Raw genomic sequence first — 27,323 nt, 5'->3', positions numbered from 1 at the left:
ATCATCCATCATAAAATAGAATGACACTGAAGTAAGTGAAACATACCAAATACCTTACACATGCCATTAATGCAGACGTCTTTACTCTCGTTCCCCTCGAAGCACGGAGTTCCGTCAATGACCGCGTCAAGCAGCTTGTCAACTAAATTGGCTTCTGCGTTTCGGCAATGAAGTTCACAGGGATTAGCTGTGGGCAGAAGGGAGACAGTATAATTGTATGAACCAAAGTGTATACCTATCTGCACATTCAATAGTGATAGTGAGGCAGCTATTGTGAAACTACAACTCCCAGCATGCTCGGAAGCCGCATGCTGCACAGTCACAGGCTGAAAATCGCTGATGTACTGTAGGTCAATTACAGAAGTTAGTGTGAATTCGTCTTAGGAGGACTGCACTTCTGCCGTTTTTCTGCTGTACTTCTGCTGTCATGTTAAAGGTCTAAACTGATGCATTAAGTGAAATTAAACATACAGTGGTGCCTTGGATTACGAGCATAATTGGTTCTGGGACTGTGCTTGTAATCCAAATCCACTCTTAAACCAAAGCACATTTTCCCATAAGAAATCATTGAAATGCAGATAATTGGTTCCACACCCCAAAAATAATGATTTATTATTCTGAATAACATGTAAAACATACAACTGTATAGTATAACAATCAGCATGTGATGTATAATGTATAGTAAGGGCATAAACCTGATAACACAGCAGCAGTTTGTAGATACAGAGTGGAACTGCAGATCCCCATAATGCAGTAGCGTAGTACAACAGGCTAGAATAGAGAAGCAGGAAAGCTGTCAGAGGTCACATGACAGCAATGGGGAAGGGGTGTTTGTTCAGCATGGCAATATGTGGGCACAGTATATCAGCTCTCTCTGTCCGAGGAGACAGGGGTTACAGCTATGAAGAGATTACCTTCACAGTCCTGTCCCCGGATGCAAGCCCCAGCCTGAAGTGGATCTGCTATTATTTGGAAGGTGAGGGAGACTTCCTGGGTCAGAGTACAGTGCTGTAGACCCTGTTATACAGACCATGCCCCTCCCTAACTCACGCTCCCACCCAGAACAGGGAGCTCTTAAACCAAAGCGATGCTCTTAAACCAAGTCACAATTTTGGAAAACTGTGAGCTCTTAAACCAAAACGCTCTTAAACCAAGTTACTCTTAAACCAAGGTACCACTGTATTTCAAATGTATAAGTGTAGTGTCTGATACGTGTGGTACCACTACGTTTTATGCCACCTGGATAAAATACCTCTGTCACGTATCGCACAAAGAGGATTAAGGTGCTGTTTGTGTATTTCCCCACTAGATGTCACACTTTTCCTTTACACTGTCTGTATAAGCACAGCTGAATGGAATGGGTTAACTGTACACTTGTTTGTTTACTGTTCTGACCAATCACAGGTGCAGGTGCCACACACGGCTCTCAGCCAACTACACTTCTTCCGTATCCTGGTGGGAGGTCTTTTGTCAGTGTATAGAGAGAAAGAGTCACACAATAGAGAGAGTTAAAGGCGCAGTAAAGCTGGGCCTGGCCCAGGCCAGAGCTCTTTTCAGGGGCTAGAGACTTAAACAGAGATTGTTCGTATGAGAAACTTGTACAAGTATGCAGTGCTTAACCCTCAGAAGGGGTAACTGTCCTCTAGGGTACACCTTGTCCATGCCAGGAATCCTTCTCCAGTATTCTCAGGACAGTTACCACAGCAAGGAACTGATCCCCAGAAAGACAAAGAGCAGCAAGCTAAAGTATCTTACTGACTACGTACGTCTCTCCTGGGAGGTCTCGGGAAGTTTGCTTCACCCAGTACTGAAGGCCTGGGGTTTGTACTACCCAATCTGTTTTTGAGATTAAAAATCCTCTATGTGCCTGATTTGTTTAATAACCTGTAGCCCTTGGTCATGACCACCTTATGGTGTTCACTTATGCTGGGTTTACACTGAACGATTATCGTGTGAATTTGCACGATAACGATCGAATTCGAACGATATTCGGACGTGTAAACGCAGCGAACCATCGAGCGACAAGCGACAAATCGTTCATTTTGATCTTTTAACTTGTTCTTAAATCGTCGTTCGCAAAAAATTCGCCGATCGTTCCGTGTAAACAGTCGTTCACTGATTTTACCTAGGCTTAAGCGATCGCAAAACGATCGGAAAACGAATTTTCTGTACGATATATCGTTCCATCTAAACGCTGATCGTTATAAAAGAAAAATCGTTAATCATACGATTGGACGAATTATCGCTCCGTGTAAACCCAGCATAAGATGGTTACACATGCTCGGATCAACTGAAGCCTTTTAGTCTGTCCCAAAAGTAATGGCAGTGGATCTCCACTGTACAAGCGGGCAAGGGAGACAAGGAGCTCTCCAATGTTAGAGAGTACACAAGCACGGTATAATGTAGCTGAGTCTACAACTATCATAGATGCCACTGTGAATGTCAAATACTCCTCAACCCTATGCTACACAGTATACAGAATGTTAATTTTCTTAATATTTCCTGACAGATTCTCCAGAGGTGATCCTGATATTAATACAGTATATCATCATTGCAGACACACCGGGAGAAATGAGCCGCACAATGATAAAAACTCATCTTCATAATTAAAAATAAAGGTCAGATTACAAAGTTCTGCACAATGTAAAATTTACATTTTGCCACAAACGCCTCATATTTTCCTTCACCCGTCCGCCCATGTCTAGAGATTAGGAAGCCTCATCCTGTCACCAGCCGTGTAACCGCATTATAGCCCGGTGTCAATTAGGAATATTGTTTAGTGACAGCGCATGCAATGGCTCCGGCGGGTAGGGTTGTGAATTACATTAGAGGGTAACAGAGGAGGCAGACAGTAGTTACATGTGTCTCATGGGCACTTGACTCCAATATTTAGGACTATAAAAGGAAATTTTGAATCCCTTAAAGTATCTGTCGCCAAATTGTCTTCATAGAATTGACATTGAAATACTCTTGAATTTCTCGTGAACTTTATAGACCTTTTGCTCATTTTTCCCTTGAAAGTCGAGTAGTTTGGGCTGCAGGTTTGGTAACAGGAAGTTGCTCCCACTGTCGGCCATGTTGTACATACAGTAGAGCTGCATCCCGGTCACAGACACTGCTGCTGCTCCCTCACCGCTCCTGGGAATAGCATACAAGATGGGAGATATTGACATCATTGAGTATGTGGGCAGCCATGGTGCTAGCATGCCACCACTGAGGGGACATGGGTGATGTAGATCACTGCAGAGGATGAGATGAGGAGACACATTTATTTGCTGGTTGGGCCTATGCTGTACAGTGCAGCATGAGCCGCATGATCAGCAGCCATTACCCTGCAGGAGGGTGCTGGCCATTGGACCCTGCTACGGCAGGACCCTTAACATGATACAGAAGGACCAACCTGTGTCTGAGACCTCGGTGTTACAGAGACTGGTAAAAGCTGTAATGTTCAACACTGGAAAGAAGAGGATAGGGAGCAGGGAAATAAGGAAGTCTCTAGAAAGTGACAGGTACAGACAGAGGCATAGAGAAGGTTCATGGGCCCCAGATGCAAATGGCTGGCATGAGTACTTCCCCCATCTATGGTCTAGATATGCAGAATTAGCAGGAAGTTAGGCCCCTGTAGACTTGTGTACCTGTGCAGCCCCTGTAGTCTTATGTACCTGTGTGGTCCCTGTAGACTTATGTACCTGTGCGGCTCGTAGTCTTATGTACCTGTGCGGCCCTGTAGTCTTATGTACCTGTGCGGCCCTGTAGTCTTATGTACCTGTGTGGCCCCTGTAGACTTGTGTACCTGTGCAGCCCCTGTAGTCTTATGTACCTGTGCGGCCCCTGTAGTCTTATGTACCTGTGCGCCCCTGTAGTCTTATGTACCTGTGCGCCCCTGTAGTCTTATGTACCTGTGCGCCCCTGTAGTCTTATGTACCTGTGCGGCCCTGTAGTCTTATGTACCTGTGCGCCCCTGTAGTCTTATGTACCTGTGCAGCCCCTGTATTCTTATGTACCTGTGCAGCCCCTGTAGTCTTATGTACCTGTGTGGCCCCTGTAGACTTATGTACCTGTGTGGCCCCTGTAGTCTTATGTACCTGTGCGCCCCTGTAGTCTTATGTACCTGTGCGCCCCTGTAGTCTTATGTACCTGTGCGGCCCCTGTAGTCTTATGTACCTGTGCGGCCCCTGTAGTCTTATGTACCTGTGCGGCCCCTGTAGTCTTATGTACCTGTGCGCCCCTGTAGTCTTATGTACCTGTGCGCCCCTGTAGACTTATGTACCTGTGCGGCCCCTGTAGTCTTATGTACCTGTGCGGCCCCTGTAGTCTTATGTACCTGTGCGGCCCCTGTAGTCTTATGTACCTGTGCGCCCCCTGTAGTCTTATGTACCTGTGCAGCCCCTGTAGTCTTATGTACCTGTGTGGTCCCTGTAGACTTATGTACCTGTGTGGTCCCTGTAGACTTATGTACCTGTGCGCCCCTGTAGTCTTATGTACCTGTGCAGCCCCTGTAGACTTATGTACCTGTGTGGTCCCTGTAGACTTATGTACCTGTGCGCCCCTGTAGTCTTATGTACCTGTGCGCCCCCTGTAGTCTTATGTACCTGTGCAGCCCCTGTAGTCTTATGTACCTGTGTGGTCCCTGTAGACTTATGTACCTGTGTGGTCCCTGTAGACTCATGTACCTGTGTGGTCCCTGTAGACTTATGTACCTGTGCGCCCCTGTAGTCTTATGTACCTGTGCGCCCCCTGTAGTCTTATGTACCTGTGTGGCCCCTGTAGACTTATCTACCTGTGCAGCCCCTGTAGTCTTATGTACCTGTGCGACCCCTGTAGACTTATGTACCTGTGTGGTCCCTGTAGACTTATGTACCTGTGTGGTCCCTGTAGACTTATGTACCTGTGCGCCCCTGTAGTCTTATGTACCTGTGCGCCCCCTGTAGTCTTATGTACCTGTGCAGCCCCTGTAGTCTTATGTACCTGTGCGGCCCTGTAGTCTTATGTACCTGTGCGGCCCCTGTAGTCTTATGTACCTGTGCGGCCCTGTAGTCTTATGTACCTGTTGCGGACCAAGAGCTTAAGCTCCATGAGCTGGAATGTTAATCTTGCCTCGGCCATATCTATATTTAGTAAAACCAATATAGATAATACAGAGTTAAAAATGATTTTTTAAGTGTGGTTTTACCTGAGTCATACATACCTATGTTGTATATGGGATACCATGTATGTAGGTCATTTTTATATAGCACAGTATCAAACTCAGCGCACTGCATCTGGCGGAAGGATGGCTGGTTCTTAGGACACGCGTTCGTCTTGCACATTCTGTAGCGTTTTCTCTCTCCGGTACAATATTTTCCGCCAAACTTTGGCCTAAAAATAGAATAATATTGATTAATAGGGTGGAATTTTTAGTCTGATTTCAGATGTCGCACCTTATGCTTTGTGTATCACAACTGGGGTTGCTTTAAAGGGGTTATCCAGGCCTAGAAAAACAGGGCCACACAGGTACATAAGACTACAGGGGCTGCACAGGTACATAAGACTACAGGGGCCACACAGGTACACAAGTCTACAGGGGCCGCACAGGTACATAAGACTACAGGGGCCACACAGGTACACAAGTCTACAGGGGCCACACAGGTATATAAGACTACAGGGGCCACACAGGTACATAAGACTACAGGGGCCGCACAGGTAAATAAGACTACAGGGGCCGCACAGGTGCATAAGACTACAGGGGCTTCACAGGTACATAAGACTACAGGGGGCGCACAGGTACATAAGACTACAGGGGCCACACAGGTACACAAGATACAGGGGCCGCAGAGGTACATAAGTCTACAGGGGCCGCAGAGGTACATAAGTCTACAGGGGCCGCAGAGGTACATAAGACTACAGGGGCCACACAGGTACAAAAGTCTACAGGGGCCGCACAGGTACAAAAGACTGCAGGGGCCACACAGGTACATAAGACTACAGGGGCCACACAGGTACACAAGTCTACAGGGGCCGCAGAGGTACATAAGTCTACAGGGGCTGCACAGGTACATAAGACTACAGGGGCAGCACAGGTACATAAGTCTACAGGGGCCGCACAGGTACATAAGACTACAGGGGCCACACAGGTACATAAGACTACAGGGGCCACACAGATACATAAGTCTACACAGTCCGCCCAGGTACATAAGACTACAGGGGCCGTACAGGTACATAAGACTACAGAGGCCACACAGGTACATAAGACTACAGTGGCCGTACAGGTACATAAGACTACAGGGGCCACACAGATACATAAGACTACAGGGGCCACACAGGTACACAAGTCTACAGGGGCCGCACAGGTACATAAGACTACAGGGGCCGCACAGGTACATAAGACTACAGGGGCCGCACAGGTACACAAGTCTACAGGGGCCGCACAGGTACATAAGACTACAGGCGCCCCTTAGGTACATAAGTCTACAGGGGCTTCAAAGGTACATAAGTCTACAGGGGCCGCACAGGTACATAAGACTACAGGGGCCGCACAGGTACATAAGTCTACAGGGGCCGCACAGGTACATAAGTCTACAGGGGCCGCACAGGTACATGAGACTACAGGGGCCGCACAGGTACATAAGTCTACACGGGCCGCACAGGTACATAAGACTACAGGGGCCGCACAGGTACATAAGTCTACAGGGGCCGCACAGGCACATAAGTCTACAGGGGCCGCACAGGTACATGAGACTACAGGGGCCGCACAGGTACATAAGTCTACACGGGACGGACAGGTACATAAGACTACAGGGGCCACACAGATACATAAGTCTACATTGTCCGCCCAGGTACATAAGACTACAGGGGCCGCACAGGTACATAAGTCTACAGGGGCCGCACAGGTACATAAGACTACAGGGGCGCACTGGTACATAAGTCTACAGGGGCTGCACAGGTACATAAGACTACAGGGGCTGCACAGGTACATAAGTCTACAGGGGCCGCACAGGTACATAAGACTACAGGGGCCGCACAGGTACATAAGACTACAGGGGCGCACTGGTACATAAGTCTACAGGGGCTGCACAGGTACATAAGACTACAGGGGCTGCACAGGTACATAAGTCTACAGGGGCCGCACAGGTACATAAGACTACAGGGGCCGCACAGGTACATAAGACTACAGGGGCTGCACAGGTACATAAGACTACAGGGGCTGCACAGGTACATAAGGCTACAGGGGCCGCACAGGTACATAAGGCTACAGGGGCCGCACAGGTACATAAGACTACAGGAGCTGCACAGGTACATAAGACTACAGGGGCTGCACAGGTACAAATTGGTCTTCACAATAGCCAATGTTATTGTATATAATAACTAAAATAACAGGTATTTGCTGGATACGAGCAGGGATAGCTTTAATCCTTTTATCCCATATTATATCTCATATATAGGCACATTTTTACTTTTGTTTATTTCTCAGCTAAACCGATTCTCAATGACCTTGTTTTTCTGTTCATCTAGCACAGGAAATCTCTCTTCTAATAAAGGATAATCTTATATATGTAGTCACAGTACCATTTGGAGCCTATAAATTACAATGATTTTTCATCTAGAAGTACGTCACAGTGATAAAGCTGTTTGCCATGAGAGACAACAACCAAATCTTAATGCACCGAACATAAAGGAAAGGAAGCAATGTCGTAATAGGTTTTTGGTAAAAATTACTGATTTGTGTCTATAGATCTTAAACAAGAGAAGAGACAATGAGTTTCCATGGTAACAGACTACTAACTCTGTGTAGTCTGATCCTTGAGTTCTACTTCCATCTCTCTCCTTTTACTTCTTGATAACTCAATAAAATATGTTAGTATAAAGTGGAGAAAGGAAAGAAATAAGTATGACTGTAAGATCAGACTACACAGAGTTTATTTGTAATCTGTTACCATGGAGACACATAAGTGAGCAGAGGTACTAAAGAAACAATATTGGGGAATATATTGCAAAATTGGTTCATTTTAATGTACGATACAAAAAATTGGTGTGAAAAATGGACAAAAGTTTAAATTAGAGAAGAGTGAATCTTTTTTTTGGTCCAATGTGTCAAATTTAATTTCAGATTTGGATGCAGACATGGATTAGTATTTGTTAATGTTTAGCTTTATTTCCTTTATGTCTCATGATATTGGTGTCTGGGCCTTAATGCAAATTACTTCACATTTACAGTACAATGATGGTGCCGACTAATGGGGCAATGGGTTGACATGGCTGCCAAAGGCCTTATGAAGATGCTCCAGGCCTGCCATCTGTGTACACTTTTTTGGCCCTAAAGATGGAGGAGGATCAGGTTACAACAGAGTGGGACACCATCGGGTGGGTAGCTTATATAGTCTATAAAAATTACATATAAGTAATACCTGTCACTAACATAGAGACCTCATGGTAAGATACGATGCAGTACAGAGGATAACCAGATTTAGCACGATAAAGTATCACAATGATGGTTTCATAGACAAGACTGAAAATAAGTTGACCATTGGGACCATGTTAAAGGTAAAGGCTAGTGTTAATTGAGCATGCTCAGTTTAGCATAGTGCACGACTGAGCATCTTGTGGTGCTCGGATGCTTGGGTAAGGTTGGCCAACTGGCCATACACCTTCAACAACTGACGGCTAAACTGCATACCACCGGAGTTCTAATGTATCTCGCAGAAACCTTTTACATTTTTTCATTTATATTATGTATATTTCGTTTACACATCCCTTCAAGGGACTAACCATACAAAAATTAGAACAAAAAAAAAAGAAATAGGTTAACCAGGGACCCTGCACTCTGCTAAGCAGGGGGCACCTGGTTAAATGCTTGTGTCTCCTATTAATTTCAATGGGCCTCATTACTCAAATTGAGCTCTCAAGCATTGAAAAATACTCAACTCAAATAACGAGCACTCCAGCTTTTAAGTACCTGCTCAACACTAGTAAAGGCTATAAGACCATCTCCAAACAGCTTGATGTTCCTGTTACTACAGTTGCACATATTATTCAGTAGTTTAGGATCTATGGGACTGTAGCCAACCTTCATGGACATCAGCGCAGGAGGAAAACTGATGACAAATTGAAGAGATGGATACTATGAATGGTAATCAAAAAACCCAGAACAACTGAACTCCAAGGTCATGGTCCATCGGTGTCAGATTGCACCATCCATTGCTGTGGACTTGGAAGACGACTGCTGGGGAAATCACTGTTGAAAGTAAATTATATAATAACCAGAGGTGATAACTGGAACTTGCCAAAATGCATATTGTCAAGCAACAAAGATTTGGGGAGAAAGGGCAGAATTGGAGCATTTCGGTAACCCATATAAGCTTTTTGTTCAAAGACACAAAAATGAAGTGTCCAAAGAACGCTGTATCTACTGATAACATGGAGGGGGCTTGGGTATGTTTTGGCGACTTTTGGCATGGGGGGGGGGGTCTTGAATCTTAATTTATTATTAGTTTTGTCATTTTCAGGTTATTTTGTTGACCACTGAGGGGTTTTCTTTATTTACTGTAATGTAAAGTCCTGGTACGGGTAGTCCACTAAGCTTTATTCCATCTGTGTAAAGTACCTCTGTCAGTTATCGCACTAAGGGGATTAAGGTGCTTATTTCTATATCCCCATTAGGTGTCTACAACTATCTGTTGTAGTCTTTATTTGATGTGTTAACTTTTGTTTCCTGTGTTTTATTTACAGGTCAGGTGCTTCCCAAACTTTTCTACCTATTACACTTCTTCTCTCTCCTATCCCCGCCAATTAGGTAAAGCCTTATTGTCCCCAATAAAAGGGTGCTTAGTTCTTGGTGGGAGTTCTCCTTCAGTTAGTAGCTTGTGGAATAAGAGACACAGCCAGAGAGAGATAGCTCCCGCTGCAGTGAAGCCAGGCCTGGCCCATGCCAGAACCCATGTCAGGTACTAGAGACTTAACAGATTTCCTCTATGCAAGTAGCCTCTTCTAATATGCAGTGCCAAACCTTTGGGAGGGGTAACCATCCTCTGAGGAAAACCTTGTCCACGCCAGGGACCAGTCTCCAGTATTCTCAGGACAGTTAGCAAAGCAAGGAACCGAGCCCCAGTAAGACAAATAGCGGAAAGCTGAAGTATCTTGATGACTATGCATGGCTCTTCTGAGAAACCCAGTTGAAAAGGCCTGGGGCTCGTGCTACCTCACAAGGTGGTCATCGAGACTGTGTAGGCAGAAGGCGGTCAGATAGAATCTAAATGTGAGTATGAGTATTCTTCATACTCTTCAACACTACTACTAAACTATCTAGTCAGAGTATAGATCTACTTGGACAAGACCCCCAAGATGGTCCCTATACCTACTCTAAGCTACCTCAACTACTTCTCCTAATCTTCCCTCCTGTCACCTGCACCTGCTCTTGAAGTCATTACTACTTTTGGGCTATGTTCACACAACGTAAGAGACCGGCCGTTCCGTGACCCCAGCCGGGTCACGGAACGGCCAGTCTCTGCACGGATCATCCCGTCCGGTACTTAAGTACCGGCCGGATGATCTTTCCGGCCGCGGAGCTCTGAAGAGGGCGCATCAGCGCGCTCCTGCATCAGAGCCTCCCATAGCGCACAGTGAAGCAAGCGGCCAGAGCCACTTGCTTCACTGTGTGAACTGACAGGTCTTTCTGCGGCCGCAATTCACTGAATTCCAGCCGCAGAAAACTGACATGTCAGTTATTTGCAGCGGCGTATGGGATCCCGGCCGGAGCGCATACAATGTGTGTACGCTCCGGCCGGGATCCCATTGAAACCAAGGCATTGCTCCACCGCGCCAAAAGTACGGCCGTTGTTGCCATCAGCAACAATGGCCGTACTTTTACGTAGTGTGAACATAGCCTTGTATTGTATTGCACTGAAGTTTGCTCAAGAAGTCACCTGTCCGGGGTGGGTTCCAAGAAGTCACCAGTCCGGGGTGGGTTCCAAGTGTCAAGGTGTACCCAAGACCACCTTTCTGTTTCACCACCACACAACACCCCGGTGCACGGCAGAAAGACTGCCAACAATTGTGTCCACATATAATTATATGTAATATAATATAAATATGAGTTAACAAGTCATGTACTTCAAAATAGTGATATTGAAAATTCCAGCTCATCTTACATAAATGGCCTAACTCCACTACCTTGAAAAATAAATGGCAAGTCTTATGAAATGCAAGGATTAAAAAAATGAACAAAAAAATTTGCTGCCTACAGAAGGACGTAATTCATTGCAACCAGTACAAGGGCACATTATTCTGCTGGACTGAAATGTGAAGAAGAGAAAGGTACAAAATCCTGCACATGTGAATATCGGTGTGATACTCACTCAGGGTTATTACATTTCCTCTCCGCGCTTTGTACCCCAGCTCCACAAGTTCTCGTACAGTGCGACCAGGACGTCCACATCCCCCAGCCTCCGTTCACAGTGTCCGGCTGTTTTCCTACAGTAACACACGCACCATTGATGCACCACTGGAAAATGACATTTATATCATTACTATCAGTGCAAATATGAGCAATGCTATAGTATCATAGGAGTGTAAAGATGCACAAGTGTGATGACAAGTCCTGAGCACATCTTTCTGTTTCCTATATGTGATACAGTATGTAATTACTAATCACATTTTTTTTTTAATCAAAAATAACTCCTTACTCCAGAAAAATATCTCTAACGTCTTGGCCTCTTCTCTGTAATCTGCTGTCCAATGTCTGTTGCCAGGGGAATTCTGTCTCTAGTAGCTAGATAAGGACAGAACACTGAAGTAGAGGTCTGTAAGGAGAGAGACTAAGTAAGCCTGAGGCGTGCAACTGTAAGTTCAGACTGTCTACATGCTAAAGATATTGCACACTGTTCCTTAAAGGCAGACTAAGGATTTTTTTCACTGCCATGTACGTATTAAAGGGGTTATTCAGGCTTAGAAAACATGTCAGCTTTCTTCCAGAAACAACACCACTGTTGTCTCCATCCAGTTTGGATTGGGGTTTTGAAACTCAGTTTCCTTAAAGGAGTACTCAGGCAAAAAAAAAAACTGGTGTTAAAAAGTGATACAGATTTGTATTTTACTTCTATTTAAAAAAGAAAATATCAAGTGTTCCAGTACTTATCGGCTGCTGTATGTCCTGCATGAAGTGGTATATTCTATTTTTTAAATAGAAGTACATTACAAATCTATATAACTTTCTGACAAGAGTTGATTTAAAAGAAAAAAAAATGCCAGACTACCCATTTAAGCAGGCCCCCAACATGACAACTAATTGACCCCAAGGTGCACTGCAGTTGGTCCAGTTAAATGTAGCCTTTACCATAGATTCGGTAGTGGCTATTCTCTGTGTCACCTGAGGGGTTAAATGACCGAGATCAGAGTTATTTATACTGGTACTATTCTACTTATCAATAAAAATTCTATTGGTGGTTGTAGTAACATACTATTTGATTGTTGTATATCTATGCAGACGATTTGGAGTTCTGCATCAGAGAATCAGAGCTGTGACTGCTAAAAAGATGTATTAGTAAATATTCAGCTGAAGGTTTTGGACCTAATAATAACATATTTGAAGCCTTAAAGGACAACTCCCGCGGGACCCCCCCCCCCCAAAAAAAAACACAGACACACACAGACACCATACTCACCATCCCTCCGGTGACGATCGCCACTCCATTCGCCCGCCGTCCGCCTCACCGTCACCGCCGTCCACCGTCCAGCGATGTCTCTGATTTCCGGGTCCTGGGGATGGAAAAGGCTGCCAGTGCGCTTGCGCACCGGCAGCCTTTTCATTGGCTGGAGCGCATCACATGGCTTCCAGCAACCTCAGCCAATCAGGGCTGACGAAGCTGGAAGCTATGTGATGCGCTCCAGCCAATGAAAAGGCTGCTGGTGCGCATGTGCACCAGCAGCCTTTTCCGTCCCATTCACTCTCTATGAAGACGCCGAGGAGGAAGAAGACCCGGACCGCCCCCCGGCTCTGACGTCGTCGTCACCAGATGCCGCCCGGGAGAAGAGGACCGTGACGATCGTAATAGGTAATGTATATATTCTTTAACTTCCGGGCGGGGGGGTCGGGGGTCCGAAAGTGGGGGAAGGGGGCCAGACCGGGTATTTAACCATATTACAAAGTTATATAACAGCTTCCTGTGTACCTCAGAGCTAAAATCGGACTCCTCTCTTCCAGGCTGTGCTGCCCTGCTCTGTGGTGAGTCTGTCCATGAGATGGCCTGTATGGAGGAGCATGTGACCATGCCCCGCCCCCCCAGTGTCCTCCATAGGCATATACAGGCAAAATGGTGGACACTGGGGGGTGGGGCATGGTCACATGCTCCTGCATGTTGGCCATCTTATGGACAGACTCACCACAGAGTAGGGCAGCATAGCCTGGAGGAGCTGCTGTCAGTAAGGGCTGTGACTATACTCACTAATAGTGTACACTAAACTATTTCACTATAAAGTGGTCAACCCTTTTAAGCAGCGGAGCAGTTGCCTATAGCAACCAATCAGAATCAAGCTTTTATTTTTAAATGAACGCTGAAGTCTGAATGGTTACTATGGGTAACTTCCCACTGCTCTTCTGCACAAGGCTTAATACGTCTACCCGTAAAGTTTTGTGGTGGTCACCCAGGCCCATCCCCCGGCTCCTTATCTCGGCTCCTCATTTATGCCACAATTAGGAAAAGGTCAATACTGTATGTCACCGGCTCTGTGTCAATGTCGTAGATACTGTATGAGGAGACAAAGCACCATGGGGAGGAACGATTTGCCATCATGTCTTATGTCTCCCTTCAGTATCATTATCATAGATGCAATGTGCTGTTACCAAGGTTTTTCCTATAGAAATTGATTTCTGTAGAGCTGTCCCATATCTGTTATATAACCAGATCACTGCGGGATGGAAACTTCTACAACCTTCTGGTATACTGTACGTGTCAAGATCTTAATATGTTAGCTTTTCTCTGTTAGTTCTGCTCCTGGTTTTGGCTACAAATACTGACCAAAATACTATATGTGAACATAACCTAAAAGGTAAACACACAATGCAATAACAGTATAAACCTATTCATAGGCCTTGTTCACACAGAGCATTTTACAGCCCCAAATTATGTTTATTTTATGTGCAGTTAACAAAATTTTTGGAGGTTTTTTTTCTTTTTATAACTTTTTACATTTTACCAATTAACCAATAAAGCTATTCATACAGTGTAATGGACTGGTAGCACTGTTTGCAAACATATAAGCACTTGCTATGACCGTTACACAAATCTCCTGAAAATGAACTTTATGTATAGCCTATGCCATATGTTAAATATACTTAAAGGGGTTGGGCACTTTACAGTAAAATAGTTTTGTGTGTACTATAAGTAAGTTTATTCACATTACTTACTGACAGCAGCTCCCTGTGTACCGCATATAACTAAAATCAGACTCCTCTCCTCCAGGCTGTGCTGCCCTACTCTGTGGTGAGTCTGTCCATAAGATGGCTGACATGAAGGAGCATGGGACCATGCCCTGTCCCCCACTTTTCACCATAGCCAAATACAGGTACAGTGGTGGACACTGGGGGCTGGCCATGGTCACATGCTCCTCCATGTCAGCCATCTTATGGACAGACTCACCACAGAATAGGACAGCACAGCCTGGAGGAGGGGAGTCTGAATTTAGTTCTATGAGGTACACAATGAGCTGCTGTCAGTATATACAGTGAGTACAGTTACTAATACTGTATACTGAACTATTTTACTATAAAGTGGCCAACCCCTTTAGGCATGTGGGTGGTCCTCAGCAAGGCAGTCATTACTGGTGTGAAAAATCCTGTGCTGGCGCCTACTGGAAGATTTATGCCCAGAGAGGCGTAATTACAGAGGATTTTTGCGCCTGTGGTGACTACTTCACCGCTGAGGACCACCCACATGCCCAGTTAACCATATTTTACATACGGCACTGGAGATGCATAAAGTTCATTTTCGGGGGATTTGTGTAACGGTCATAGCGAGTATTATATGTGTGCAAACAGTGCTACCAGCTTACATACACAGTATGTATAGCTGCAGGGGCTAGTCTGTGGTGATTGGTTCCCTTTAATTGCATTTTTCAGTTTTATGTGTATTTCCAACTGTGTTTAGAAAATGTGCAAAGAAACATGATTTTTGGGTATAGAACATGCACATATGTAGCCGCTGCAAACTACATAGTTGGCTCACTACAGCTGACACCCAAAGCACACTATGTTATCAATGTAGTATGCTTCCAAAGAAGTAGGGACTCCTTTCTTTAAAAAGAGTCCCTGCCTCTCTATGCACTTTCCATGGTGCCCTATGCTATTAGTGTATGTCACATGGAAACAGAAAGGGACACAGTCAGACGTGACACAAGACAATATTGCTTTACTGAAAGAGTAGTCAATGTTTGCCACAAACTTCCAGCAGATATGGTTAGTAAATCTATAATAACAGAATTTATAATACCAAAAAACAATAAGAAGGGAAATACTTAAAGGGTGGACTAGATGGACCAAGTGGTCTTTCTCTGCCAACAATCTTCTATGTTTCTATGAAGTGAGTAAGCAGGGCGATGCTTTTAGTATTGCTAAAACAGCAATGCATACAACATGTATGGTCACGTAGGGGCACGTAACTCTATGTACCTTATTGTCACCGCATCTGGTCCCATCTGCTGTAGCGTCAAGCTTGGATCTGCACGAATCCTTCACTGAACACCACAAAGTCTGGCAAACATTCTGTAAAAAAAGGGAAGATGGAGACGAGTCCTGAGTATCTTGTCTTATAACATTAAAGGGGTTGTCCAGGATTAGAAAATGTGCAACTATTTTAGACCTTCCTAAGCAGATACTGTATATATTAATAAGGTAAATGTAGGGGGTGTCAAACTTGTTGGCATTGGAGGCGACAGCCATAACACTCAGACGGCATCAATACTAGTTAATCATTATCACGGCATATTGGGGACTACACGTTTCCATTATTGTGATTACATGCCTGTCTCTAATGGCTAAGATAATAGTATGGAAAGCCGCTAATCTGATGAAATAAACACTTTGATGTATGTTACACGACCGTGATCAGAATTAAACCTTTTAGCAAACCTAATCGCCTTAGATTGTATTATTCTTCATAACATGTGATAATGAGAAAGTAAAAGTGTGCTGTGAATATTTATGTATACAGTGAACCGGGTCTGACTGGTTCACCAGTGTAGACGAGGAACCTCTGAGGAACCTCAATGGTCCAGCAGAAGACAACCCATTTGGAGCTAAATGATTTGCCATTAGGGCCTATCTATTATGGGATGATCAATAATAACCAATAATAATCAATGGGATGAACAATAATAACCAGATCTGAAAAATCATAGCAACAAAAATTGCACCGATTTTAAACCCTGTACATCTTCAGCTTTGACCTTACCACCCCTGTTGGCATAAGAAAGTAGGGAGAAGAGCACAGACTTACATCCACTATTTCACAGAAGGTGGCGTTAGGTCCGTACTGTAGCTGGCACTGGTGATTGACGTCATACAGGACTCCAGGGGCAATTAATGGAAGCTTAAAATCTTTCTTTGCCGGTAAATCATCCAGACAGGATCCCCAGCCTCGACTGCAGAGCAAAGAGAAAAACAGATACTGTTCTCCAAAAAAGTAAAGATCAGCAAAAAAGAAATCCCTACCAATAGGTAATCCTAAGGGTACAGTAGTTCTTCACTGTTATATCGCAGAAAGCTCAAGTAATGTGAGTCTACACTTTGTTATTATTGTGTTGGGTCCAGGTCCAAACTTTTCTGCTGAATAATTTCTTAATAGTTATTTGTTTAACTGATACAGAGCTCTATATATCTTATATAGACATACATTCAAAAGATTACATGTGGGTTACCTGAAGTCATCACTAGAGGGAGCTCATGAGCTCAATGCATACTGTGTTGTTAATCCCTTCCTGACATCTGCTGTGTGTATACGGCCCTGTAGCAGAGCTTGCTGCAATCTATCATATTAGTATTGCATAGTGGTGGACACCTATTAGTCCATTCCAAAGTATAGGCATAACAGGATGCCTATCAATGTTACTTATAATACAGGCATAATACAGATACAGAAATAGTGATCACATGGCCATGACACCTATTAAGCCATGCCGCACCCATAAAAAATATGTATGGTTGATATTTCTTTTCCCTCCAACTTTCAAAGAACGCAACTGATACAAAAATGACATACAGTATACTGGAAAATGGTAGCAATAAAAAAGACAACTCACTCCACAAAAAACAAAGGTTTCCACATCTCCATCCAATAATTGTATTGACTGGAAGAATAATTATGACAGACTCTCAAATTGAATGGCTGTTTTTACCTATTCTGGCCCAAAATACAAGTGACAAAATTATAACCCAAGCCCATCCTATGGCTACGTTATGACTATCAAAATCTGGAAACGCATACTAATAGCTGTGTCTGGGTATGCAGGCCCAAAATATCTGCAAATCTTCATGGACGCAGTCCTCCTTACTGATGCATTCTTACAAAGTGTTTTTGTCAGCTTCAGTATCTGTGCAATGAAGACATGAATGCTTATGTGCAGGGCCGTCTTAACAGCATTATGGGCCCCTGGGCAGAGGTGCGAATTACCCCCCCCCCCCCCTCCCTAGCTGCCGCCGCCCCTCTTATCTGGTAAGGTACAGTGGTACCTTGGTTTAAGAGTAACTTGGTTTAAGAGATCACAGTTTTTCAAAACTGTGACTTGGTTTAAGAGCATTGTTTTGGTTTAAGAGCTCCCTGTATTGGGTGGGAGGGCGGGTGGAGGAGGGACATGGTCTGAATAGCGGGGTCTACAGCTCTGTACTCTGACCCAGGAAGTCTCCCTCACCTGCCAAATCATAGCAGATCCACTTCAGGCTGGGGCCTACATCAGGGGACAGGACTGTGGGGGTAATCTCTCCATAGCTGTAACCCCTCTCTCCCCGGACAGAGAGTGCTGCATGTATGTGCCCCCATCTGTCCTGCTCATTCCTTCATGCTCCCTGCAGTCTCTATCAGCCCTTGTGTTTCCCATCCGCTCCATTACTGTACAGTAACTTATAATATCACAATATGTTTGTTTCATCTGTTTTACATGTTATTCAGAATAATAAATCATTATTTTTTGGGTGTGGAACCAATTGTCTGCATTTCTATAATTTCTTATGGGAAAATTTGCTTTGGTTTAAGAGTGATTTGGATTACAAGCACGGTCCTGGAACGAATTATGCTCGTAATCCAAGGCACCACTGTATATTGCCTATAATAGTGATTGTCATATATGTTGCACACATACAGTATATCACTATTACAGGCAATATACCTTACCACCTATTTATCTACCATATAGATACAGGTATAAGGGTGGAGCAGTAGGTAGGTGGTTATATAGCCTATAATAGTGATATATCTGTACAAATATATATATATGGGGGGTACAGGTATATGTGGGGTATACAGGTGGTGGGTAAAAGCCTAATTAATATATATTGGTGCCCCTCTCTATATATGAGACATGTTGCTGTCCCTCTGCATATACGCCATGTTGTCTCCCTGTATACTGTATAATACAGGGAGTCTGTGTATACTGTATTATACAGTATACAGGGAAACAACACGGCTTATATATAGAGAAGGGCAAAACAACATGTCTCATATATACAGAGGGGCAACAACATGACTATTATATATGAGAACCATGTTGTTTCCCTGTATGTACACTGTATAATACAATATACAGGGAAACAACATGGTTCATATATAGAGAAGGGCAAAACAACATGGTTCATATATAATATTCATGTTGTTGCCCCTCTGTATATATGAGACATGTTGTTTTGCCCTTTTCTATATATAAGCTGTGTTGTTTCCCTGTATATTGTATTATACAGTATACATACAGGGAGACAACAGAGTGATAGGTGAAGGATAAGTATATAATACACTGCTGTATACACTGAATGGAGATATATATACACACTCAGGAGGAGGATAAGTATATAATACACTGCTGTATACACTGAATGGAGATATATATATATATACACACACTCAGGAGGAGGATAAGTATATAATACACTGCTGTATACACTGAATGGAGATATATATACACACTCAGGAGGAGGATAAGTATATAATACACTGCTGTATACACTGAATGGAGATATATATATACACTCAGGAGGAGGATAAGTATATAATACATTGCTGTATACACTGAATGGAGATATATACACACTCAGGAGGAGGATAAGTATATAATACACTGCTGTATACACTGAATGGAGAGATATATACACTCAGGAGGAGTATAAGTATATTATACTCTGCTGTATACACTGAATGGAGATATATACACACTCAGAGGAGTTACACCCCGAACCCCCCCCCCCCTTCCCTGTTTACCAGTTCACCCAAGGCCCTGTCTGCATCCCTGCAGAGAGCACTCCCATGATTAACACCTTCCCTGCCAGCTAGCCTCCCCCCTCTGGTATCAGCACATACTCACTCAGGCTTTGTGCTTCAGGCCTCCAGCTTCTCCTTCCTCTCAGGGCTCTGCTGGTGACGTCACTCTCCTGCTCCGCACGGGAATGCAGGGGGTGAGAGAGACCTCTAGTGACCGGAAGCAGAATGCAGCTTCCGGCCACAAGAGCGAGCTGTGCACAGCCCCTATGTACCAGCGCTGATCAGGAGCACTCCCAGTTAAAGGGCCAGGGAATATGACACAGGGCAGGGGCCCCCTAGGACGCATGGGCCCCCTAGGACGCATGGGCCCCCGGGCAGCCGCCTACCATGCCCAATGGTTAAGACGGCCCTGCTTATGTGCGCGAAATGTGCTTGCTTCTCTCTCAGGTCACAGATCCTGAAGAGGACTTTAAGTGTAAAGGAGAAAAGTGGGGTTTCTATGTCTCTGTGTGCCGGGTAAAGATATAAGGCAATGAATCAGCATCAAACTCTGGATTCATGTAGTATAGAAAAAACTAAACCGGGTTCATGGGATAAACAAGGGACAAGGACTCACTCTAAAAACCGTGTGATATATTCTTTGCTGCAGGGCGACCATGTTAACGGCGAGGTGTCGTACTGCAGCTGTCGGGACATTATGTGTGGTTGTCCTCCTGTAGATTCACAATCGTTCCCTTGTCCGTCATGCTGGATTCCAAAGCTGCATGAAGATTACAGTAGTATGTATTACTTTTTGAACAAAAACTTTAGGCCTCATTCATCCCATGGTCACCTTGTGTGTATGGAGCCATAAATCGGTATTCTCATCATGAAAGGTTGTCCACAGGATTGGGGATAAGTAGCTAATCAGTGGGGGTCCATGACTGGGACCCTCACCGATTCCAAGAATGGAGGTCAAATGTCTGGCAAATGAATAAAATTGCAGTGCAGCCAACACTCCATTTAACTCTATGGGGCTTACGAATATTGCTGATGACTAAGCGATCAGCTAGTTATCCCCTCTCCTGGATAACCTTTGATGATGAGAATACCCCTTTAACTGTACATAAAGTGAATTTCAAACCACAAATTTTCACTTGACCTTCTGGGATCATGTAACATGCACTATTAACCCTTTTCCCCAAATAAGAGTTACCAAGCTGCTCTGTATAAGAAAGATACTTATACCACAGGTAATAACAACTACTGCTGTATGCTACTTTTCAGAGTCTTTTGGGCTTCTACGGTGACCTGTATTATGTGCAGTGTGCAAGCAGGAATGGGCAGAGCAGGAAATCCATGAAATGCCGTTTCAACAAATAAAGCAGGAAGTGATGTCAGAGAAGGAGGAGATATTTTGGCAATCTCTGTTGTGTAACCCAATAACATAGATCAGTAGTTGTAATTCCCTGTGATGTAAGAGTCTAGAAAGAAATTCTTTTGAGAGACTGGAGTAAAAAAATTAGACCTACTAAAGATGGACTGTCATGGAACGGCCCCTTTAAATATTCACTTTAAATAACTTCTCATGGCTATATGCAAATGATGGATACATTTAAATATTTTGAAGGAAATTATAAATTATGGGTCAGATTAGTGACAGTTTTCTATATTAATAAAATTGATGAATTGAAAGTTGATTCAAATAAGAAATTATAGGCTACGGGTATTTTATTACATTAGGCCTATTAATGTCCCGAAATCTCTTCTTTATTTATAACTCAGTGAAAATCACCATAACCTATTTATTAAAGTGATGGAGTCAGGAACCAATCAGATAGCAGGACATATATCATCAATTATTTCTGGAAATTTCATAAACATTAATTCTAGAAGGAAATTATGGTACAGAAATAGAAGGAAAAGTCTGAGGCCTTGGAGGAAATTGAAAAGTATTGGTAAGTGACCTTCTTTCATTCATCCATTCGTCATCTATCTTTGCCAGAAAAAGTAAGTGAACCATTTGGAATAATCTGTCTGTCTATCCATCTATCTATCTATCTATCTATCTATCTATCTGTCTATCTATCTATCTATCTATCTATCTATCTATCTATCTATCTATCTGTCTATCTATCCTTACCTGTGTCCAATCTCATGGGCAATGGTAAATGCCATGGGGAGCCCAGAGTCTTCATTGATGTTGCAGCTTCGGAATGGCTGACACATGCCTGACAGATGGGACAAGCCTAATGTTTCACAGGGGCTGTTCCTACCCGCACAAATATCCTTCCTGAAACAAAGAAAATCATCAGATATGCTGCTTCATGTAATTGTATATGTGCTATACCATTAGGTAATGTATAAATCTTCTGGCCACTTTACATATTGCTGTCAATAGTTACAGGATTGGAACCATTTCTACCCCTCATTATTTTTTTATTCTTAAAAAGAACTTTTTTTTTTAAATGTACACTTAGCTGATTTCACATAAAATTCAATGCAATACCTATGTACTGCATTGATCTACGTATGGGCAATTACTATTGGCTGCTGGAGCCCATTACAAAGGAATACCGAGCCAGGATTGGCATCATTGCGGCGCTTATTCCCGGCACAACAGGTAGTAAGGATTGCACCCCTTGTGATCACAGCCCTCAACTGCACTTAATGCTCCATCTTCAATTTTTACATGTTTTTATGGGGGTGGTTGTCTAATGACGCTCTGTTTAGATGACTTTGATGTCTATGTTAACAGGAACACTTTGGGTATAGGTATGGGGGCATGTGGTGAATTTGTGGGTGGGGCCATGTCTGTGGCATGCAGAGTCCAGAGTGTACCTGCCATCATAAGAAACTTTTTGACATGTCATGAGAATGAGCATCGGTGACAAATTTCAGGCTTACATTTTGAGCCTGACACAGAGCTGAGAGAGGACCATGCTTATCGTGGTCTTCTCCCGATCGGTACAGAACTCAACACTTAAACCCAGACCGATCAAAACACATTGATATGTCAAGAGTTTTCTCTGATGACAGGTACACTTTAAGTTTCCCGTTACCGATTCTGAAGAAGAGGCAAATGAGAGAAAGAATCCTTGACATCTCTAGAAAATCACATCCCATGTCTTGGAGGCTTTAAAGACCTATAATTCCATCTGTTCTCAGTGTCCTGGATGAATTACGAGACGTCGTCACAGAGAGTCCAGCTCAATGGAAAAGTATTGTAAAACCATAGAAAGTGCAATCTCCCTAATGAACTCTGCTTGTTGGTCAATAAATTTGTCTTGCGTTGTCCGTACAGATTTATGACATGATTAGACGTCGAAAGAAAAAGATCAATTAGATTGAACCGCGGAAGTGTACAGAGGATGACCTGAAATGACTTCTCACCTGGAATGATCTGGTTACACAGAAAAAAACCCACAGACGTTATGCGGTATTGCTTTCTTATTATTATATTATTCCGCTATTGTTTTATCACTATTATCTTCTAAAGTTCATGAAACTTAAAAATATATTATAAAAAATAAGATGATAGAAAGTAAAATAAATAAGTAAATGTGGTGTAGTGGTGCAGTTTAGGAAAGCACCAGGAGAACTTATAAGGGTAGTTCAGCAAAAAAAAATGTTGTTGTTTTTTTTTTTTTTTTAATTAACTGGTGCCAGAGATTTGTAATTTACCTCTATTAAAAAAAATCTTGTCTTTCAGTACTTATCAGCTGCTGTATGTCCTACGGGAAATGGTATTCTATTCAGACAGCAGGAGAGGTTTTCTTTGGGGATTTGCTCCTATGGACAGTTCCTGATATGGACAAAGGAGGCAGCAGAGAGCACTGTGTCAGACTAGAAGGAATACACCACTTCATGCAGGACATATAGCAGCTGATAAGTACTGCAAGACAATATTTTTTTTTAATGAAAATAAATTACAAATATCTGACAAGTTAATATGAAAGACATTTTAAAGGCTCAGTTTACACAGAGTGTTTTTTTTAAGCAATACTGTTTTAACGGATAGACTGTAGTTAGTGGCACTTGAGGTATGCAAAAGTCTCTGTTAGTGTTATGGAAGACTGGTACTTGTAGTGATGGGGCTACTAGGCTAAGGGAACCCTTCCAGATACGCACAGCACTCTGTTAGGGGGATTCTGACAACCTTGGCTAGAGTTGCAATAATACCTTGAATAGGAGGAATAATCCGTACTCATGGCTATAAAGTTCTGCCTAATGCTGGAGAGATCACAGAGTGCCAGATCCAGTAGTAGAGGCCCCAGGTTTGAACAACTGGGAAGAGCCCACCATCGGACTTCTCCTTAGGACTGGGCAGGTTTCAGCAGGATACACCAGCTAGGAGTAATTTCTCTAACCGTTTCAGAAATGGCCCTTGTTTAGGACTGCAGGAACCCCTTTAGTGGTTTAGGGGGCCATAGTCTGACTTGCAGGAACTTGAAGAAGAATAGTTGTGTTGGCTAACTGCTCTTCTCTTCACACTAGACTAAAATGAACTGGACTTGCCCTGCTCACCAGTCTTATAAGTAAGGGTCAGGACTAGCTTCCTATTGGTGGAGCAGGCTGTGTGGCAACTCTAAACCTGATAGGGCAGAACTGGAGGACTTTAGGAAGGGCTTGTGATAGGCCCAGGAATAGGGAGGTGGTTGGCAATTTTCCACACACTTACAATACAACCCCTATACTTTAGCCTTTGCTCGCTGTAAAAGAAATAATGCCATCTTGTGGCCAAAAAGCAGTACATACTTTCCCATAGGAAACCCTGCAATACATATTACTCAGTGCCAACCATATACATACAGAATTACTGATATTTATTTTCCCACAATAATTATAAAATGCCTCATCCACCAATGATAATGTGATGACTCTGCTGAGCCTGCCTCAGTCTATACAGCAGAGCTGAAAGGTAAAGTATGTGACAGATAAATACCTTGTTAATAATACAGCAACATCGTGATGGGCTGGGTGTAAATCACTTTTCGGGTTTATGCTTTTCTGCCATTTACAGAAACTGGCCAAAGTCTGATCGGCATGGTGGACAATTTTTAGGCCTTCCTGGACAAGAAAAATAATGTTTTTTAATTTTTTTTCTAACAAAAGCAATTCTTTCATCTACTATATTTGGAGCTCTTCAAAATGGAAGCAATGGCCAATACTACACCCCTTGTGGTGAGAATATTTGCAGACTGTGCCTGTTCCTGTAGGTGGGCAACAGGGAATTTAGGGATCTTAGGTTCTTCTTTTAAAGGGGTTATCCAGGATTAGAAAAAGTACAGCTACTTTCTTGCAAAACAGCCCTCCCCCCCTTTCTCAAGTTGTGTGTGGTATTACACTCCAGCTCCATTTACTTAAATAGAACTGAGGTGCAAAACACCACACCCATCCTGAAGACAAAAGTGATGCTGGTTGTAGAAGAAAATGGGCACGTTTTTAAAACCTGGAAAACCCCTTAAAGAATTTGTGCCACCCTTGTCCTCAGTTCAGGTGTGGTATTGCAGCTTGGTTCTGTTGAAGTAAAAAAAATACTGCACTGCTGGTAATAAAGATAACTTTCTTGCCTTGACCCTTGGCGCCGTTGCACTGATGCACCCCAGCCAGCCCGCTTCTTCTAATGAATTCTGGGGTGGCGCTCTGCAGTGAAATCACTCTGGTGCCTATCATTGCAGAACACTGAATAGATATTAATTAGAAGTGGACGCCCGGGGCAGATTGGAGGAGGATGGATTCCCCCCCCCCCCCAGTGCACTGAACCTCCACATTAGTATATGGATTAAACTACAAAGTACATGAAAATGGTGAGTACACCAAAAAGATTCTTCTAGCCTGCTGATAGTTTCCCTTTAATAAAATAAATGCATGTATAGATATATAGAGTATAGGGTTAATGAAATAAATCTCTATAAGAGGGCTCCGGTGGGCTCTCCTTCACTAAATCAGACAAGTGACAAGAAACACTTAAGATGATGTGATCAGCATTTATTCAGTAAAAAAAGATTTAGTATAGCACCGATGTAGCATCTATTGTAGAAAGACTAAAAGAGTTAATGTCTAATTATATTCAGAAAACTGATATAGCACAATGCAGCACCTTACCTCTTCTTCTTCCAGCAAAATGACACGCACAACTTTTATGTGAATTGCATTACCGATGCTAGGATCATGGAACAATCCAGCTACCTGTTAGAAATAATGAGATGGAAATTGGTGACCTGTAATAACCCGGGAGAGGAACAGAGCAGAATATGTCAGGAAACCAGCAAGCATAGAAAGAAGAACGATGAATAGACTGTATGAGATCCTGTATTACTGATAATGGAGGAGGAAACTGTAAAACTGTAAAATGAAGAAAAAAACTCCTCAGGGGTGTGGCTATATGAGTGAAAGTGTGGCATTATACAAAGCTGCTTCTCAGGGGCGTGGCTATAATAGGTGTGGTAGGAGTTGTACAAAGCTGCTCCTCAGGGGCATGGCTATAGAGGTGTGGTGGTTGGCGTTGTACATGGACCCTGGTTATCGAAGGTGGTCAAGAAACCTCAGTATTATAACTGGCACATGGTTAGGTGAGGGCCCTGGTACACTGGTGACCAGAAGTTTAATGCTGCACCTCTGTCTATAGACAGCTGACACACGACATCAGTAGGCTGAGCTTTGTGGTGTTCCACAGTCCTGTCATAGTGATGACTGTTAGTAGGGTGAAGTCCCATGCTTCCTTGGGCCAGTGCACACGTGGGGGAGCCTCCATGCAGGTGGTTAGATGTTGGTAAAGAGTTTTCCCAGGGTACCCCCTGGTTGACAGTATCTAGGCTGACTGTGTTTTGGGCCCTTGATGTTCTAGTGCGGGGGTGTCAAACTCATATACACAGTGGGCCAATATTGAAAAATTGGACAAAGTCGCCAACTATGATATTTATTGAGGCATGCAGAGCGGCATGTAGCCCTTCCAATATTGTCGCACATAGTAGCCAGCCCTCCCATTAGTGCCCCACATAATAGTCAGACGTCACAATAGTGCCCTATAGAGTAATAGTACTCCCAATATATAAGCAAGCCCTTGCAATAGTGCCCCACTTAGTAGCCAGCCCTCTCAGTAGTGCTCCACATAGTATTCAGCTCCAACAATAGTTTCCCCTATAGTTGTTAATTACTGCCCCCACTGGAAGACTGGGTTGGACCTTGGGCAGGACCTGTGGTGATGTCACCACGCTGCCCGAAAGTGTTTCACTCACTTCAAGGCCACAGGCTTAAAACTGCCTGTGTCCTAGAAGATTATAATAGGTGGTCTCAACGGCCATCCGTACCATCCATATAATAATCTGCTGTGACATTTGTGGGCCAGCTCTAGGAAATCAATTGATGTCCTTGGGGGGGGCCAAAAATAATGACACTGGGGGCCAGATTTGGCCCGCGGGCCAGAGTTTGACATGTCTGTTCTAGTGGTAGTGCCAGTAAAATCCAAACAACTGGAGCGGAAAGATGTTGAGGAGTTGTTCCTTAGGTACTATTTCAACTTGAAGAAGGTAGCAACAGATGGAACAGGTGGTAAAGAATTAACCCGTGCTGAGTCAGTAAGTGGCTTGATCTAGTTCCTCAGATATTAAAGTCCCCGAGGTGATGAAGAGGTATCATACCGGTTGCTTCTTGGTAGTAGTAGTAGAGGTAGTCCACACCTGACCGAAGGTCTGATAAGGTCAAGGACTGCTAAGAGGACCTTTAAATTGTTTCCCTCATAGAGTAGAAAGAGACTAATGCTGATCAACTTTTTGAATGGTGCAGGTTAGTGATAGAAACTAGAGACTTTTTTAAAAGTACAGTTTGACAGGTTCGAGTTTTTATGGCGTAAAATTCACGAACTACTAAATCTTAATGAACTACACTAAAACAGCTAAACAATTGTTTAGC

At 43.5% G+C, this 27,323-nt stretch overlaps 1 protein-coding gene across 1 annotated transcript in view; it reads right to left on the bottom strand.

The window, feature by feature from the left end:
* ADAMTS12 (ADAM metallopeptidase with thrombospondin type 1 motif 12) overlaps positions 1-27,323 on the bottom strand; it is a 258,808-nt gene that overhangs the window by 95,269 nt on the left and 136,216 nt on the right. The window contains exons 8-16 of the mRNA XM_069963559.1: positions 25,518-25,601; positions 24,355-24,479; positions 21,553-21,702; positions 20,047-20,190; positions 16,464-16,608; positions 15,638-15,730; positions 11,331-11,476; positions 5,189-5,358; positions 54-187 (exon numbers count right to left, since the gene is read on the bottom strand). Of these exons, the coding sequence (XP_069819660.1) occupies positions 54-187; positions 5,189-5,358; positions 11,331-11,476; positions 15,638-15,730; positions 16,464-16,608; positions 20,047-20,190; positions 21,553-21,702; positions 24,355-24,479; positions 25,518-25,601 (1,191 nt within the window). The remainder of the gene's footprint in view (positions 1-53; positions 188-5,188; positions 5,359-11,330; positions 11,477-15,637; positions 15,731-16,463; positions 16,609-20,046; positions 20,191-21,552; positions 21,703-24,354; positions 24,480-25,517; positions 25,602-27,323) is intronic.

This window comes from Dendropsophus ebraccatus, chromosome 3, assembly GCF_027789765.1.
Source record: "Dendropsophus ebraccatus isolate aDenEbr1 chromosome 3, aDenEbr1.pat, whole genome shotgun sequence".
Classification (NCBI taxonomy): domain Eukaryota; kingdom Metazoa; phylum Chordata; class Amphibia; order Anura; family Hylidae; genus Dendropsophus; species Dendropsophus ebraccatus.
This window is presented reverse-complemented; position numbering and strand designations above follow the sequence as displayed.